The 12,394-nt window shown below is 35.1% G+C and overlaps 1 protein-coding gene across 1 annotated transcript; it reads left to right on the top strand.

Annotated features, from left to right (window-relative positions):
* The first annotated feature begins 3,611 nt into the window (after positions 1–3,611).
* LOC104241397 (transcription factor TGA2.2-like) lies at positions 3,612–12,390 on the top strand. Its single transcript, XM_009796334.2, has 9 exons — positions 3,612–3,942; positions 5,981–6,103; positions 6,426–6,491; positions 6,579–6,638; positions 7,703–7,780; positions 7,913–7,964; positions 9,700–9,971; positions 10,997–11,242; positions 11,991–12,390. The coding sequence occupies exons 2-9, from the start codon at positions 6,047–6,049 to the stop codon at positions 12,135–12,137; spliced, it is 978 nt and encodes a 325-aa protein (XP_009794636.1). The 5' UTR covers positions 3,612–3,942; positions 5,981–6,046; the 3' UTR covers positions 12,138–12,390.
* The last annotated feature ends 4 nt before the right edge of the window (positions 12,391–12,394 follow it).

The following is a 12,394-nucleotide window of genomic DNA, read 5'->3' as shown; positions in this document are numbered from 1 at the left end:
ACTGCAAAATGTTTTGAAACTTTCCAAATATAAATTTGCAATGTTTCAGTCTTTCAATTTTTTTTTCTATCTTCCTCTTTATAATTTTCGTTTCTTTTAACCTATGTGGCTTAGAAGTCTTATTAATATGAATGTGCAATGTTTTCCTTAAGATTTTAAGCCTAAAAACCGTATTATGATATGTCATTATTTTATTTTATTTCACAAATATGGCATATCACATAGTTCAAATAAGGAAAGTTTTAATATAGAAAATTTAGTTGATTTTGAAGTCCTAAATATTAAAAAAATAATTAAATAACTATTGTCCTAAATATTAGAGATAAAATTAAATGACTATTTTGTCCAATGTGAAATCAATTTTAAAAGGGTAATAAAGGTGAACGACATTTCACTAAGGACTTTCGTGCTTTTAATATAGTATATATATAATATATATACATATATATATATAGATATAGATATAGATATAGATAGTATAGATTTGATGAATAAATAATTAACTTCAAAACTAATTCTATTTTTTGTATTTCCAGTATTTCGACTGATCCTAGTTGACTTGGTCAAACTAGGACGAGTCAATTCAAGGTTTAAAGCATCAATTTAAATTGTCGAACACAAATGATTTGGTTTATGGGGACCCTTAATAAAGAGTTTAATAGAAAATCCAGGTAATCTCAGAGTCAAAAGGACCAAAATCACAAATGTCATTAATGACCTTTTTATAAAAGTTTAAAATCGAATATTATTTATTTTAAGTACTTTATTCGGAAGATGAGTATAAAAATTCACTGTAAAACACTTTGTGTCCAAATGTCACTAAATAGTACTTTCCCTATCCCAATTTCAATCAACTCAATCTAATATTTTTTTTTATTTTATAAATATATCATTTAAGGACCAATTATTCAAATTCATTAAATTAAATAAAAGTCACCTTCGATATGATATTTCCTTCATAAAACTAGAATTTCACTTTTTACATAGTACTTTCTCTTCTATTATTTATTAAATAAACAAGTCAAATAAAACATGTAAAATTCCAAATTCAATTAAATAAAGTATTACATAAACTGGAACACGAAAGTCCTTGTTTCTAGCATTTCGATCATAGATGAGATTATTATAATAAAATTTTTGTTTTGTTTTATATTATCCTTTTCTTTGATATTTTAGCCCTTTTCCTTAAAGTCGTCCTTTTTTTAACTGAAGAACAAAATGTAAATTATTTAATAAAAGAATATTCTCAATACACTTTTTTTTCATGTGTTATAGACCGTTCAATCAGTGCAAATAAGAAAAGTAGAATTCACTTTTTTCCGCTAGGATTTTGTCTTAGATTGCTAGTGATTAATGTTGTGTTTACATTGATCTTTTGCTTTTTTAGTATCAGACTTTATCTACTGATTATTGTTTTGCTTTTCATCTATGTTCTTGTAATGCTGTTATTTCTTTCTAAGGTTTATTGAACTGATATACTGTTTCTTTTCGTCTTCATTTGGTCTTCTTCGGCCGAGGATCTATCGGAAATAACTTCTCTATTACTTGGGGGCAGAGGTAAGGTTTGCGTACACACTATCCTCTCCAAACCCCACTAATGGGATTTCAGTAGGTTGTTGTTGTTACTATTTTATTGTTGAGTTTACCTATTCGATGTCCGCTATCTGCATTGGAATCCGACTATATTCGGATCCACATCGTATATGATCCATTTAAAGGGTAATCACTCTCTAACCGAATTTTTTCTATGGACTCAAACTCAAAACGTCTTATTAAAGATAAAGGGATCATATCCATCCCGTCATAAATCATGCTAGTTATGATTTAATTTGTTTACCTCACTTGTCATTGGGATTAGATGACAATTGATTAGCCTCCACCTTGGTCACTACTAAATACAAATTACTCAAGACAAAATTATTTAACTTGTTCACTTTTTATCTATCAACTTGATTTTGACATGAAAAATTCTTTCACTCCACCAGAATAATAACAACATCATAATTTTAAATAAGTTAAAATTCGCTATATAATTTTTTTATGACCATACCATTTTATTTAAGTTTATGTCAATCTAATACTTATTATAATAAAGTAAAAGTACTAAAGTCATGGGCGGATGCACGTGGAGCCATATGGGTGCTCTAGCACCCATTGCTTTTGGTGCGGAACCATTATTTTATGTAAACAATTAGTATTAAATTAACAAATAATTTTAGTAAGCACCCAGGAACAAAATAAGCAGGTGGGTGCTTTGGTTAGAAAGTGCACTTGAGAGATCTCTAGATGAAACAGTCGCAAAATCGAATTCCTGAAAATATTTTTTCCATTTTGATATTAATAATCCCTTTAGTACTTGTATTCCTCTTTTAATTTTATTTGCTTCATTTTAATTTTTCTTCTTTCTCTTTCTGTTTTCTTCCCCAATATCGTGGCCCATTCGGCTCCAAAAATGAATGGTCTTTCATATTTTTCTTTTCTTTTTAAGTGCCTTTGCTTTTTTTAATTTCTTTCCCCCAAACCCCATCAAACCTAAGCTGACGAAACTCCATCTTTTGCGATTGTAGAAGAAAATTGGTAATATAGTTTAAACTTTTTTGTAATTAATTAAAAATATTCAATTTATGTTCAATCTAAAGCTAATAGTTTTGCACTGAAGGTTAATTCTGAAAATAAACGTAAAATAAGTAAAAAATGATATTTGTTTGCATATTGTGTATTTAAAAAATGAAAATCGCAAGGAATAATCGTGAATAAATTAAATCTTTTAACTATAATATTAATTTTAGTATATTTGTTAAATATTTTTACTATCGTGGGATAAGACGTAGTTGTGCACTTATATGTTGTGACCGTAACCAGAGGCGGATCCAGAATTTAAACTCTATGGGTTTAACTGTTAAGTTTTTAGCATTGAACCCATTATATATATTTTTAAAGTTATGGGTTCATATCCACTATTTTTGCAATTTTATTGAATGTTTACATAAAAAAATTTACTCTACGTAAAAAGTTACGGGTTCAATTGAACCTGTCGGTAGAACACTACATCCGCCTCTGACCGTAACAACTGTAGATAAAGAGGCGGAGCACCCACGACTACAAGATCCTGGATCCGCCACTGACTAAAGTTTTTATTTTAATATTTTCCAGTGACATTATAGCGTGTGCCTAAGTGAGTGTGTTTTAAAATTCAGACTTTCAATAATATATTCTGTATTATAAGGATATTTCATAACCTGGCAATCCTATTGCAACCCTCCTACTACATAAAATAATAAAAAACAATTCTAAAACTTATTTTCTTGTTTGAAACAATTTAAAATTATTTATTAATATTCGGTGCAATTGATCATCTTAAACATAAACGCGACTAAATTTTGGAGAAAAAAAGAGAATTTAATCTTAGTTCTAAGAATTTTGTTTAATAGAATTATATAGGTAATATTTTTTCGTAAAATAGCAAAAAATAGACACAAACTGATCCGAACCTCACTATTATATTAAAATAAAATAAAATAAATAAAAAATATTTCCACGAATATTTGGAACCAACCTTCAAAAATTATAGAAGTAAAATAAAATTACCCCCACAAGAAAAAATAGGAAATAATAGAGTGAGAGAGAGTGTGACCAAAAAGTCAAAATTGGCTGGTAAGAGAGAGAAAGAGAGCTGACAAAATATAGACGTCACCCCCATTTTCCCAAATTTTCACCTGCTTCTTTCTCATCTAGGAACTTCCCAACAACTGGGGTTGATTGTTTTTTTTTGTTGATAGTAAACTTCAGTTGAAATCTCACTGATTTACAGAAACAGCTGAGGCAAAAAAACCCAAGAAAAATAGCAGAAAAAGGAACAAGATTTGATGGTTTTGTTGTCTAACTCTGGCTTTGTGGCAAAGTTTGAGCCTTTTGCTATAGACCCTTTTCGTTTCTTGAACTGTAAGTTGCTTACCTTTCTGTAATCTTCAGTTATTATGTAACTTGCTACTGTATTGCTTTAATTTACAGTTATTATGTTACTTGCTACTATATTGCAAACTGTTTTTTGAAGTTGGGTGTGTGTGTTTGGGGTTGGAAGGTTATAAAGTTTGGATTTTGAGGACTTGATGAGCAAAAAGTATTAATTTATTTTTCTGTTAGGGAGGACTTGATGAGCAAAAAGTATTGGGAAGGAGATTTTGTTTGGATTTTACTAGATATGAGTTGTGAGCTTGATTCTTGATCATGGTATAGCTTAGTAAGTTCAATTTTAGAGTAGTGGTGTCTAAGAGAATAAAAACCCCATCCCTCCGGGGAACTCGGGTTCAAATCCAAGCAGAGGCAAGAAAATACTAGGTGAGTTCTTTCACATCTAGCTAAGACTTGGTGGGCAGAGTTACTAGTATCTGTGCTAGTGGGAGGTTATCGATACTTGATGGAATAGTCGAGGTGCCGCGCAAGTTGGTCCGGGCACCACCGTTAGAAAATAAAGATTAGAGAATTAGACGAGCAATTCTTTAACATTTTGTGTTATTTTGCTTTTGATATGAGAAAAGCTGTATGATCTCTGAAGATGTTCTTCAGCTTAGGCCAAATTACTTCTTAGAAATGCTTTTACAGCAATGTCTATGCTTGTATACTTTATCTCTGAGGCTGTGTATTCATCAATTCTGTTGCTTTTGATAGTTCTGTCCTCACTCCTAGTGATACGTGTCTGGTACTTGCTGGGTTTTCATTTGCTTTTTTAGTATTGCTTAGGTTTCAGTACGTTGTTTTCTATTTGCTGTACTTTGGTGTAAGATGAATAACTTTACTCATATAGAATAGAGAATTAAACTTTATCAAGCGTTTGAAAGAAAAAAGGTGTCAACTAGATGTTGTCAACCTTTTTTGTTCTCCCAGATGTAACTTATTAGTTGATGGAATCTTGTTGTATAAGGTGCCAGAATAACAAGTCTTTTAGTCTGCAGCTTAGTTTTTTTTTTTTTTTTTTGCTTCAGCATGAAACTTTTAGCATCTTTCAGAGGGACCATGTGAATTCAAGTCCGTTGCTGCTCACCTTGCCAACCTAATTCATCCCTCCCCTTCGTCTACCACCCCCACCAAAATGAAAGAGACGATTTTGCATTTTGCAGCCAATAGTTTGAGGGGTTGGGTATTAAGCAACCACCGATTCTAATATTGACCATAACACCTTGAGGTTTTGTAGAATAAAGCATTCAGAAGCCTCTTGATAGCTAAAGGAGTAAACTTTTTTTTTTTTTTGGATGACCGAGAAATCCGTCTGGGGCCAATCCCTTTGGACCAACCGCAGCCTTCGAAACTCGGTGGATAATGGGCCCACCCCTCTACCCTTCTCCACTTAAATACCAGGCTTTGCTTTGCATGGTGTGGGGGCTTGAACCTGTGACCTAAGATACAAATCCACCACCCTTTGCCACTTGAGCTAGGCCCTGGGGGCTAGATAAAGGAGTAAACTTTTATGGATCACCATCATCAAAAAAACATATCCCCAGTTGGCTGCTCATCTGATGAATGAACCTATTGGCCAATGTTCATGAGGCTGAAGCTTTGGGTTAGCGAGGAGTGCGCATTTTCTTGCTAGATATATACTTAGGACATGATCTTTTCTTGAATTTGTTATTGGTTTTATGGTGAACAAAATTTGCTTGTTGCCGAATGCTATATGCATAAATAGACCTTGACTTTCCAATATCCATCTTAGCCAGCTTGTTGGTTTCTTTTCTGTTTCAGAAAACTATGTTACTACGTCGAGGGAGATGATAAGATACTCATGTGTTCATAATATGTAAAGTTAAATAACAAGATGTGCTAAACAAGATGCCTTCTCGTTGTAACTAAGCCAAACTGTATTGCCTATTGCAGAGACAAGTCTTTTGTGCTTTAATGTTGTTACCAAATTTCTTTAGCAGTTAACAATTTGATATCCGCACGTCAATATGTATTGACATCATCTTCTCCCTTGGTGTTTTTACAGAAGATACTACATCTGATTTGTGTACCAATCTGAATCGATCATCCAAAAAGTTGGCGGTAGTCCACGATGGCTGATATCAGTCCTAGTACATCAACAGATGCCGATACGGAAGATAAGAACAGGGTAAACCAATTACTTCTCGAATCCATCTCTAGTATTTAATTTGTAATTATATGTTTTGAGCTATGACTATTCTTGACTTCAGTAAGCACAAGTAGGCTTGGTTGACTGGTTTGACTTCATAAGTTCAATCTTGGTTTTCCTTTAAAAACATAAAAAAGTACAGCTTTTTTCTTTTTTAGTTGATTGAAAAAATAAACATGTTTGTGCCCTTACATATTAGCCCATGAACTTCCCTGAACGTGGTTTCACTACATTTTATCCTGTAAAATAATCCGTACTACAAATGCTTGATGAAACTGAGATTCAATCACTGCTGGTGCAGTTCCTAAATTCTCAACAACTGGGTGCGGTAGCTTCTGATGGAAGTGACAGGACAAGAGATCAGAAGGTATCCTATATTTATTGTCTCATTTAGAATGACAGAATATGAGTGGAAAAAGAAAAGTTTATATGATGTTGAACTCTTGTTGTGCAGACACTTCGTAGACTTGCCCAAAATCGTGAAGCAGCTCGAAAAAGTCGTCTAAGGAAAAAGGTAAGTTCTCTTGCTACAGCACTATTTCTGTTCATTTGGTATATACTCTATTAGTTGTGCTTGAGATTAAATTTGGAATTGTAATTAATGACCTTTTGGTTTGTGCTCATCCAAAACCTGCCTGAGTAGGTCCTCTCATTTAAGTTTTAGCTGGTGCATCTGAAAGTTTGATGTCATAATGCTAGTCAAAATGGAAAAAAAAGGTTCAGCGCCTCAATTTATTAGCTCGGAATCTAGTGTACCCTGAATAAATGAAGGATTTCTGCATCCAGTAGAAGATTGGTGGATAATAAGTGGGCTTACATGTACCTCTTTCTCACCAAAAAAAGAGAGAGCTTATGTGTACCCATGAGGTCCGTATTTGTATAGAAGGTTGAGTTTCTTTTGTGAAAAACCAAATTTTGGTGTAGGTTCTCTACCTTTTGGTATACAACTCGTATATAGGGTTTTCCCCATCTTTAATAAATTTATTTACCTTAATAAAAAAGAGGGCTGATGTGCATATGTTCCATTTTTAGGAAAAATCGTAAAGAAAAATAGAACACTTTATTCTTTCAAGTATTGAGGTGGGCGCTTAGAGTTATTCTTATCGTTGAGATAAGAATGAAAATGAATTATTATGCTGAAGGTTTCTGAACGAAATGTGGTATTGAGTATTTCACAGCAAAGAACAAAATTGGTATCTACTACATAACCTCGAGATCTCAGTGGACCCCATTCTTGAACATGACTGGAAACCTGGGGGATGTTAGTGAAGTTTAATGCGTGTTAATGTACATCTATTAGTTCTTTTTTGGAACATTACAGTAGACTACTTTTTGAGAACTTATAGTTTGAGGTTTCTTGTTTAAGTGATGAGTAACATTATTTCTTGCTCTAGATATCCTCGGAGCATTAGAAAAACATTGTTGAACTAAGTTAACCTTCTAATAGAATAGGTGTTATCCCTTATCTATGCTTGTGAGATGGGTATCATACTACATACATGTGCACAGATTGTAATGTGAAAATAGATCTAGTATCAAATATAGTAATTCCTTATTTTATGGCTTTTGTTGGTCTAGGCATATGTTCAACAGTTAGAGAGCAGCCGGATGAAGCTGACACAACTAGAGCAGGAACTTCAACGAGCTCGACAACAGGTTTGTTCGGCATTTCTTGTGTCCTCATCTGTTTTTCACTTTTAACACGTACAGCTAGCACCTCCATAGTTATTAGCTCGCGGCCTATCAGAGGATCAGCTTTTTGAGACATTTTTTTTTCTTTTGTCGCAGGGCATATTTATTTCAGGTTCAGGAGATCAATCACAGTCGATGAGCGGAAATGGTATGCTCATCTTCCGCATTCAGACTTCTCTCTTTAAAAGTTATGCACTTCTCAATTTTATGTTGGATAATCCAGTATGACTGATTTATCAAAAAAATTAACAAATTTATCTACCACTATCCCTAGGGGATTTCTCGGTTATAGTAAAATACAAGGAATTATGGTATGGCTGACTAATGAAGGGTATAACTCTCTGTTATAATAAAGTTAAAGTAGATTAGTGGTAGAATTGTTGCGTGGAACCTGAACTAACCCTCTTGTCCATATTGATGCATGGGTATCCTTCTGATGATTATAATGCCCTCTGAGTAGTTTATTGCTGACTTCGAGTTGGTTTCACATAATGTTAATGTAGTTAATAGTAAGGTGTCTCAGTGACTCGGACAAGTAAATACACGATTAAATGAATTTTGTTCACTTACGGAAATTATCATATATTCCCTAGTTGACTGATTTATTCTGTCTTTTCCAATGTACTAGCTTTTATGTATATAAAGGCTATTTCATTTACCAGTTTGATATCTTATTGTCATATTTCTCAGTTCAGCCCAAGATGTCTTGTGTATTAATCTGTCTGTGAAAAGTAAAAGCATTAAAAGTGGGTAATCAAACGGCATTTTTTGGTTTTTCTTCTCTTTCCTTTTTGCTTTGGGGTGGGGGGATTGAAGCGAAATGCTGTATTTGAAGATTTTGAAGAAGTGAGTGTCCGTACTATTTTAACTACACAGAACCAAGGACCAAATTTGTCTACAGATGAAAATATACCACATGAAAATGGGTTTCCAGTGGTAGTCAATATGACTAAATATTTGGATAAATGCTTTAGAAAAGGAACTTTTACTTTCTGTACTTTGTGTATTTTTTGGTGGCATTTAATTTAAAATGTAATCTATAGACAAGTATTATTTTTTCTACAGACTTTCAAATTTCATTAGTGGCTTTCTTTATTGGAATTATTGGACTAGGGTGCTATATTCATCCATATGTTTCATCATGCCGAGGAAATCATTGCCTGAGTTTTAGGCATTGGACGTGTTACAGATATTTAATTAAAAAGGAAAATGGAAGCACTATAGCTTTGTGAAGGGTGAAGAAGAATCTAACTAGAGTAGCGAAGAAAGTTGAGTATGGAGGTTATTGCATTCTTTTCCTTTTCCTTTTCTGGATAAGTCAAATGCACACATAGGGCGTGTGCTTAAAATCCAATTCTCTATACAAAAAGGAATTCTCTCCTTGCACCAGAAGTATAAGCAAAACAAGAACCTCTGTAGTCTTCATATCATTCTCACTATAATAGACTAATCTCCTATTTCTTCCGATCCAAATAATCCAAAAAGGGTACAATAGTGTAGTCTTCAAGCTGCATTCGAGCTTTACATTACTTCTTCGATTGTTCTAGTGAACACCTATGAGATGCTAGAGAAGGAGCACACAACTCCTATAGCTGTGATGTGTCCTCTCTTAGCCTCTTGTATAGGCAGCAGCACCCCGTGGCAATTTGCCGCCTCCTTGGTTATCCGCTGTTATGAAGGAGGAGCATTAGCCATGAAGGCAGCTTTTAGATAGTCATTAACAATTATTCTCCTTTGGAGTAGTGATTCATCTGCTATTTGGTCGTCTTTATTCCTTTAGATAACATAGAATTCCCTTGAATTCAGAATATTTGATTTTGTAAAAACTAGTTTGAATATAGAACTCCGTGAAAGTAAGTAAAACTAACTTCCGGTCCTTCTAGGAGCTTTGGCATTTGATGTAGAATATGCCCGGTGGTTGGAGGAGCAGAACCGACGAATTAATGAGCTAAGGGGAGCTGTAAATTCTCATGCTGGTGATGGTGAACTTCGCATAATTGTCGACGGTATCTTAGCACACTATGATGACATATTCAGGATAAAAGGGGATGCTGCAAAGTCCGACGTTTTTCACATATTGTCGGGCATGTGGAAAACTCCAGCAGAGAGATGCTTCTTGTGGCTTGGTGGATTCCGTTCGTCTGAACTCCTCAAGGTGAGAGCCTTTTACTTCCCACAAGTGATTGTGCAGCTTGATGAATAGCTTTCCCCCCTCCCTTTGGCTAATAAAAGAACAGAAAAAGAAAAGCTCTTAAATTAGTGAATGGCGGTTGGACATGTGAGATGATGATGCCTGTGCTAGAATAAAACAGGATGCATTTGGAAATTTTATGATGGGATTGTAGTTGTTCATAGCCTGGAAAGAGTTCTCAATTTTTGAGGCTTAAATTTCAAGAATTAACCCCAATGGCTCAGCAACCCATAAAGGGATCCAAGCACGTTTAGTGTGATAGAAGTCAGTTTTTCTAGTAAAAGAAGTTTCCTTTTCTGTATTTCACCTTCAACATGAACTGTAGAGGTCAAATATCGATTTCTGACCTAAGTTGTTGCCACATGTTCATGAATTACCTGTGTTTACTTCTCTAGCTGGAAGTTCTCAGTAAGCATGCTCTTTTTGGGGTGCACTACTCTGGTTCCAATGTGCTCCGCACCTCCGCCTCCTATTTGTTGTCCCTATAATGGTGGTTCTTGTGCAGAGAATGAACAGCTCAATTATCTCTGAGATCCCTACAGTCTCGCTTTTGTTACAACTCTCCCTCCACCCTTACCTTCTTACATTCTGGTTCTTCTTATTAGGTTTAGTCATCTAATAATTTTGCACGTTACCCTCCTCCACCTGCTTACTTCTCTGCGTACAGCTCCATTTGCATGACCTCTGCGTATTTCTCTAGCTGGAAGTTCTTGGTAAAGATTCTTTCTTGGGATGCACTGCTCTTATTTCGTCATGCTTGCAACTCCATTTGTTGTGTTTACATTGCTGTTCTTGTTAGTGAAATAAAGGTCTTGCTTTAGTCAAACCTCTCCCTCAACCCGTATCGTCCAATTCGGAAAAATTCCTACTGTCTAATACACAGTGGACATTTCCCTTCTTTTTCTCTTTTCAAGGGGTAAAGGTGACGGGAAGACATTATTGACTTAGTGTTCTTGCTAGTTCTTGAATTTCTTGCCATTTTGTTGCAGCTCCTCATTAACCAGTTGGAGCCTTTAACCGAACAACAATTATTGGCAATCAACAACTTGCAACAGTCATCCCAACAGGCTGAAGATGCTTTATCCCAAGGAATGGAGGCACTGCAGCAGTCTTTGGCTGAGACTCTGGCGGGGTCCCTTGGACCTTCAAGTTCCTCAGGGAATGTTGCCAATTATATGGGTCAAATGGCCATGGCAATGGGGAAGCTCGGAACTCTCGAGGGCTTCATACGACAGGTGCTTAATCCTTCATATTCTGTGTCTATACTCTATACCTTTGAAATTATACGCTTGATTGTGTGAAGAGCTTCTTAACAGCCTAAAATTCATCATTGACGTGTCATACATTTGCATCTTTCTGTTGCCTAACTTTTTCCGAGTTGCCTCCTTGAAAAAAAAATGGAAGAAGCAAAAAAAGAAGGGAAAGGGGAAGTTACAATATTCCAAGCCCCTTTGTTAGATCCTTTTTAGTCGTTTGCAACATCCAGAGAATGGATTAATGCCACAAGCAGCATAGAGCCATCTAACGTCTCTCATCATAAACGCCTCCTCGTATCAGTATTAGTCGCTTACTATTGCCTTGATAAAGTAAAAGTCTATGTCCTAGTTTGTGCCATGACCTTATTTGTAAGTTGCTTACTCCTTGTTATTTTAGGAGCTGTAGATACTCCTGGTGTGAAATAGTTGGACGAATCTGACTGGCAAAGATCCGTGATGAGTCGTTATTGATTGAAGATTTTAAGATCTATCCAGGGGAATGTTCTCTCTTCTTAAAGCCTTAAGTTTGTGTCTTTCTCTCAAAAATGGAGGAGAGGAGAAGGGGGTTTATTGATCTCCCCGCTCATTGCTCAAAGGGTGGCTGTAGTATAGTGATGATAATTTACATAAATTTGCTTCAGAACATATGGGGAACGTCTACCTGCATTTCATACATGTTGAAGCTTTTCTTTGCATGCATAGGCTAATCTATGAAATGTCTCCTCAGGCTGATAACCTTCGGCAACAAACATTGCAGCAAATGCATCGTATATTGACAACTCGCCAATCAGCTCGTGCTCTTCTTGCGATCAGTGATTATTTCTCTCGGCTTCGAGCACTGAGCTCTCTCTGGCTTGCTCGTCCCCGGGAATAACAAACTGCTTTCTTCTAATACTCTGCTATGAAATATTCATGGTAACATTTGTAAATGAGAAACCTTCTTCTGGGAGAGCTACCGAGCTTTAACAGATATAATTATTAGATTTTCAGCCACCAGTTCAGTCCTTGTTCATTTCATTGTAATGGTATTTGTAACACTGTTTCATTTTTAACTTTGATAGACATAAGGTGATCAATGAATTGTTGTATTTTAGCTTGTCTAAATGTTCCAGTTAGGTTGATGAAAAGGAC

The sequence above is a fragment of the Nicotiana sylvestris genome, chromosome 11 (genome assembly GCF_000393655.2).
Source record: "Nicotiana sylvestris chromosome 11, ASM39365v2, whole genome shotgun sequence".
NCBI lineage: Eukaryota > Viridiplantae > Streptophyta > Magnoliopsida > Solanales > Solanaceae > Nicotiana > Nicotiana sylvestris.
The sequence above is the reverse complement of the archived record's forward strand: the minus strand, read 5'-3'. Positions and strand labels throughout refer to the sequence as shown.

Bases quoted from the DNA above. Each gene is read 5' to 3' on its own strand.
- LOC104241397 (XM_009796334.2), top strand. From the start codon at position 6,047: ATGGCTGATATCAGTCCTAGTACATCAACAGATGCCGATACGGAAGAT. The intron at 6,104-6,425 runs GTAAACCAATTA...CTGCTGGTGCAG, and splicing joins ATACGGAAGATAAGAACAGG to TTCCTAAATTCTCAACAACT. The intron at 6,639-7,702 runs GTAAGTTCTCTT...TTGTTGGTCTAG, and splicing joins AAAGTCGTCTAAGGAAAAAG to GCATATGTTCAACAGTTAGA.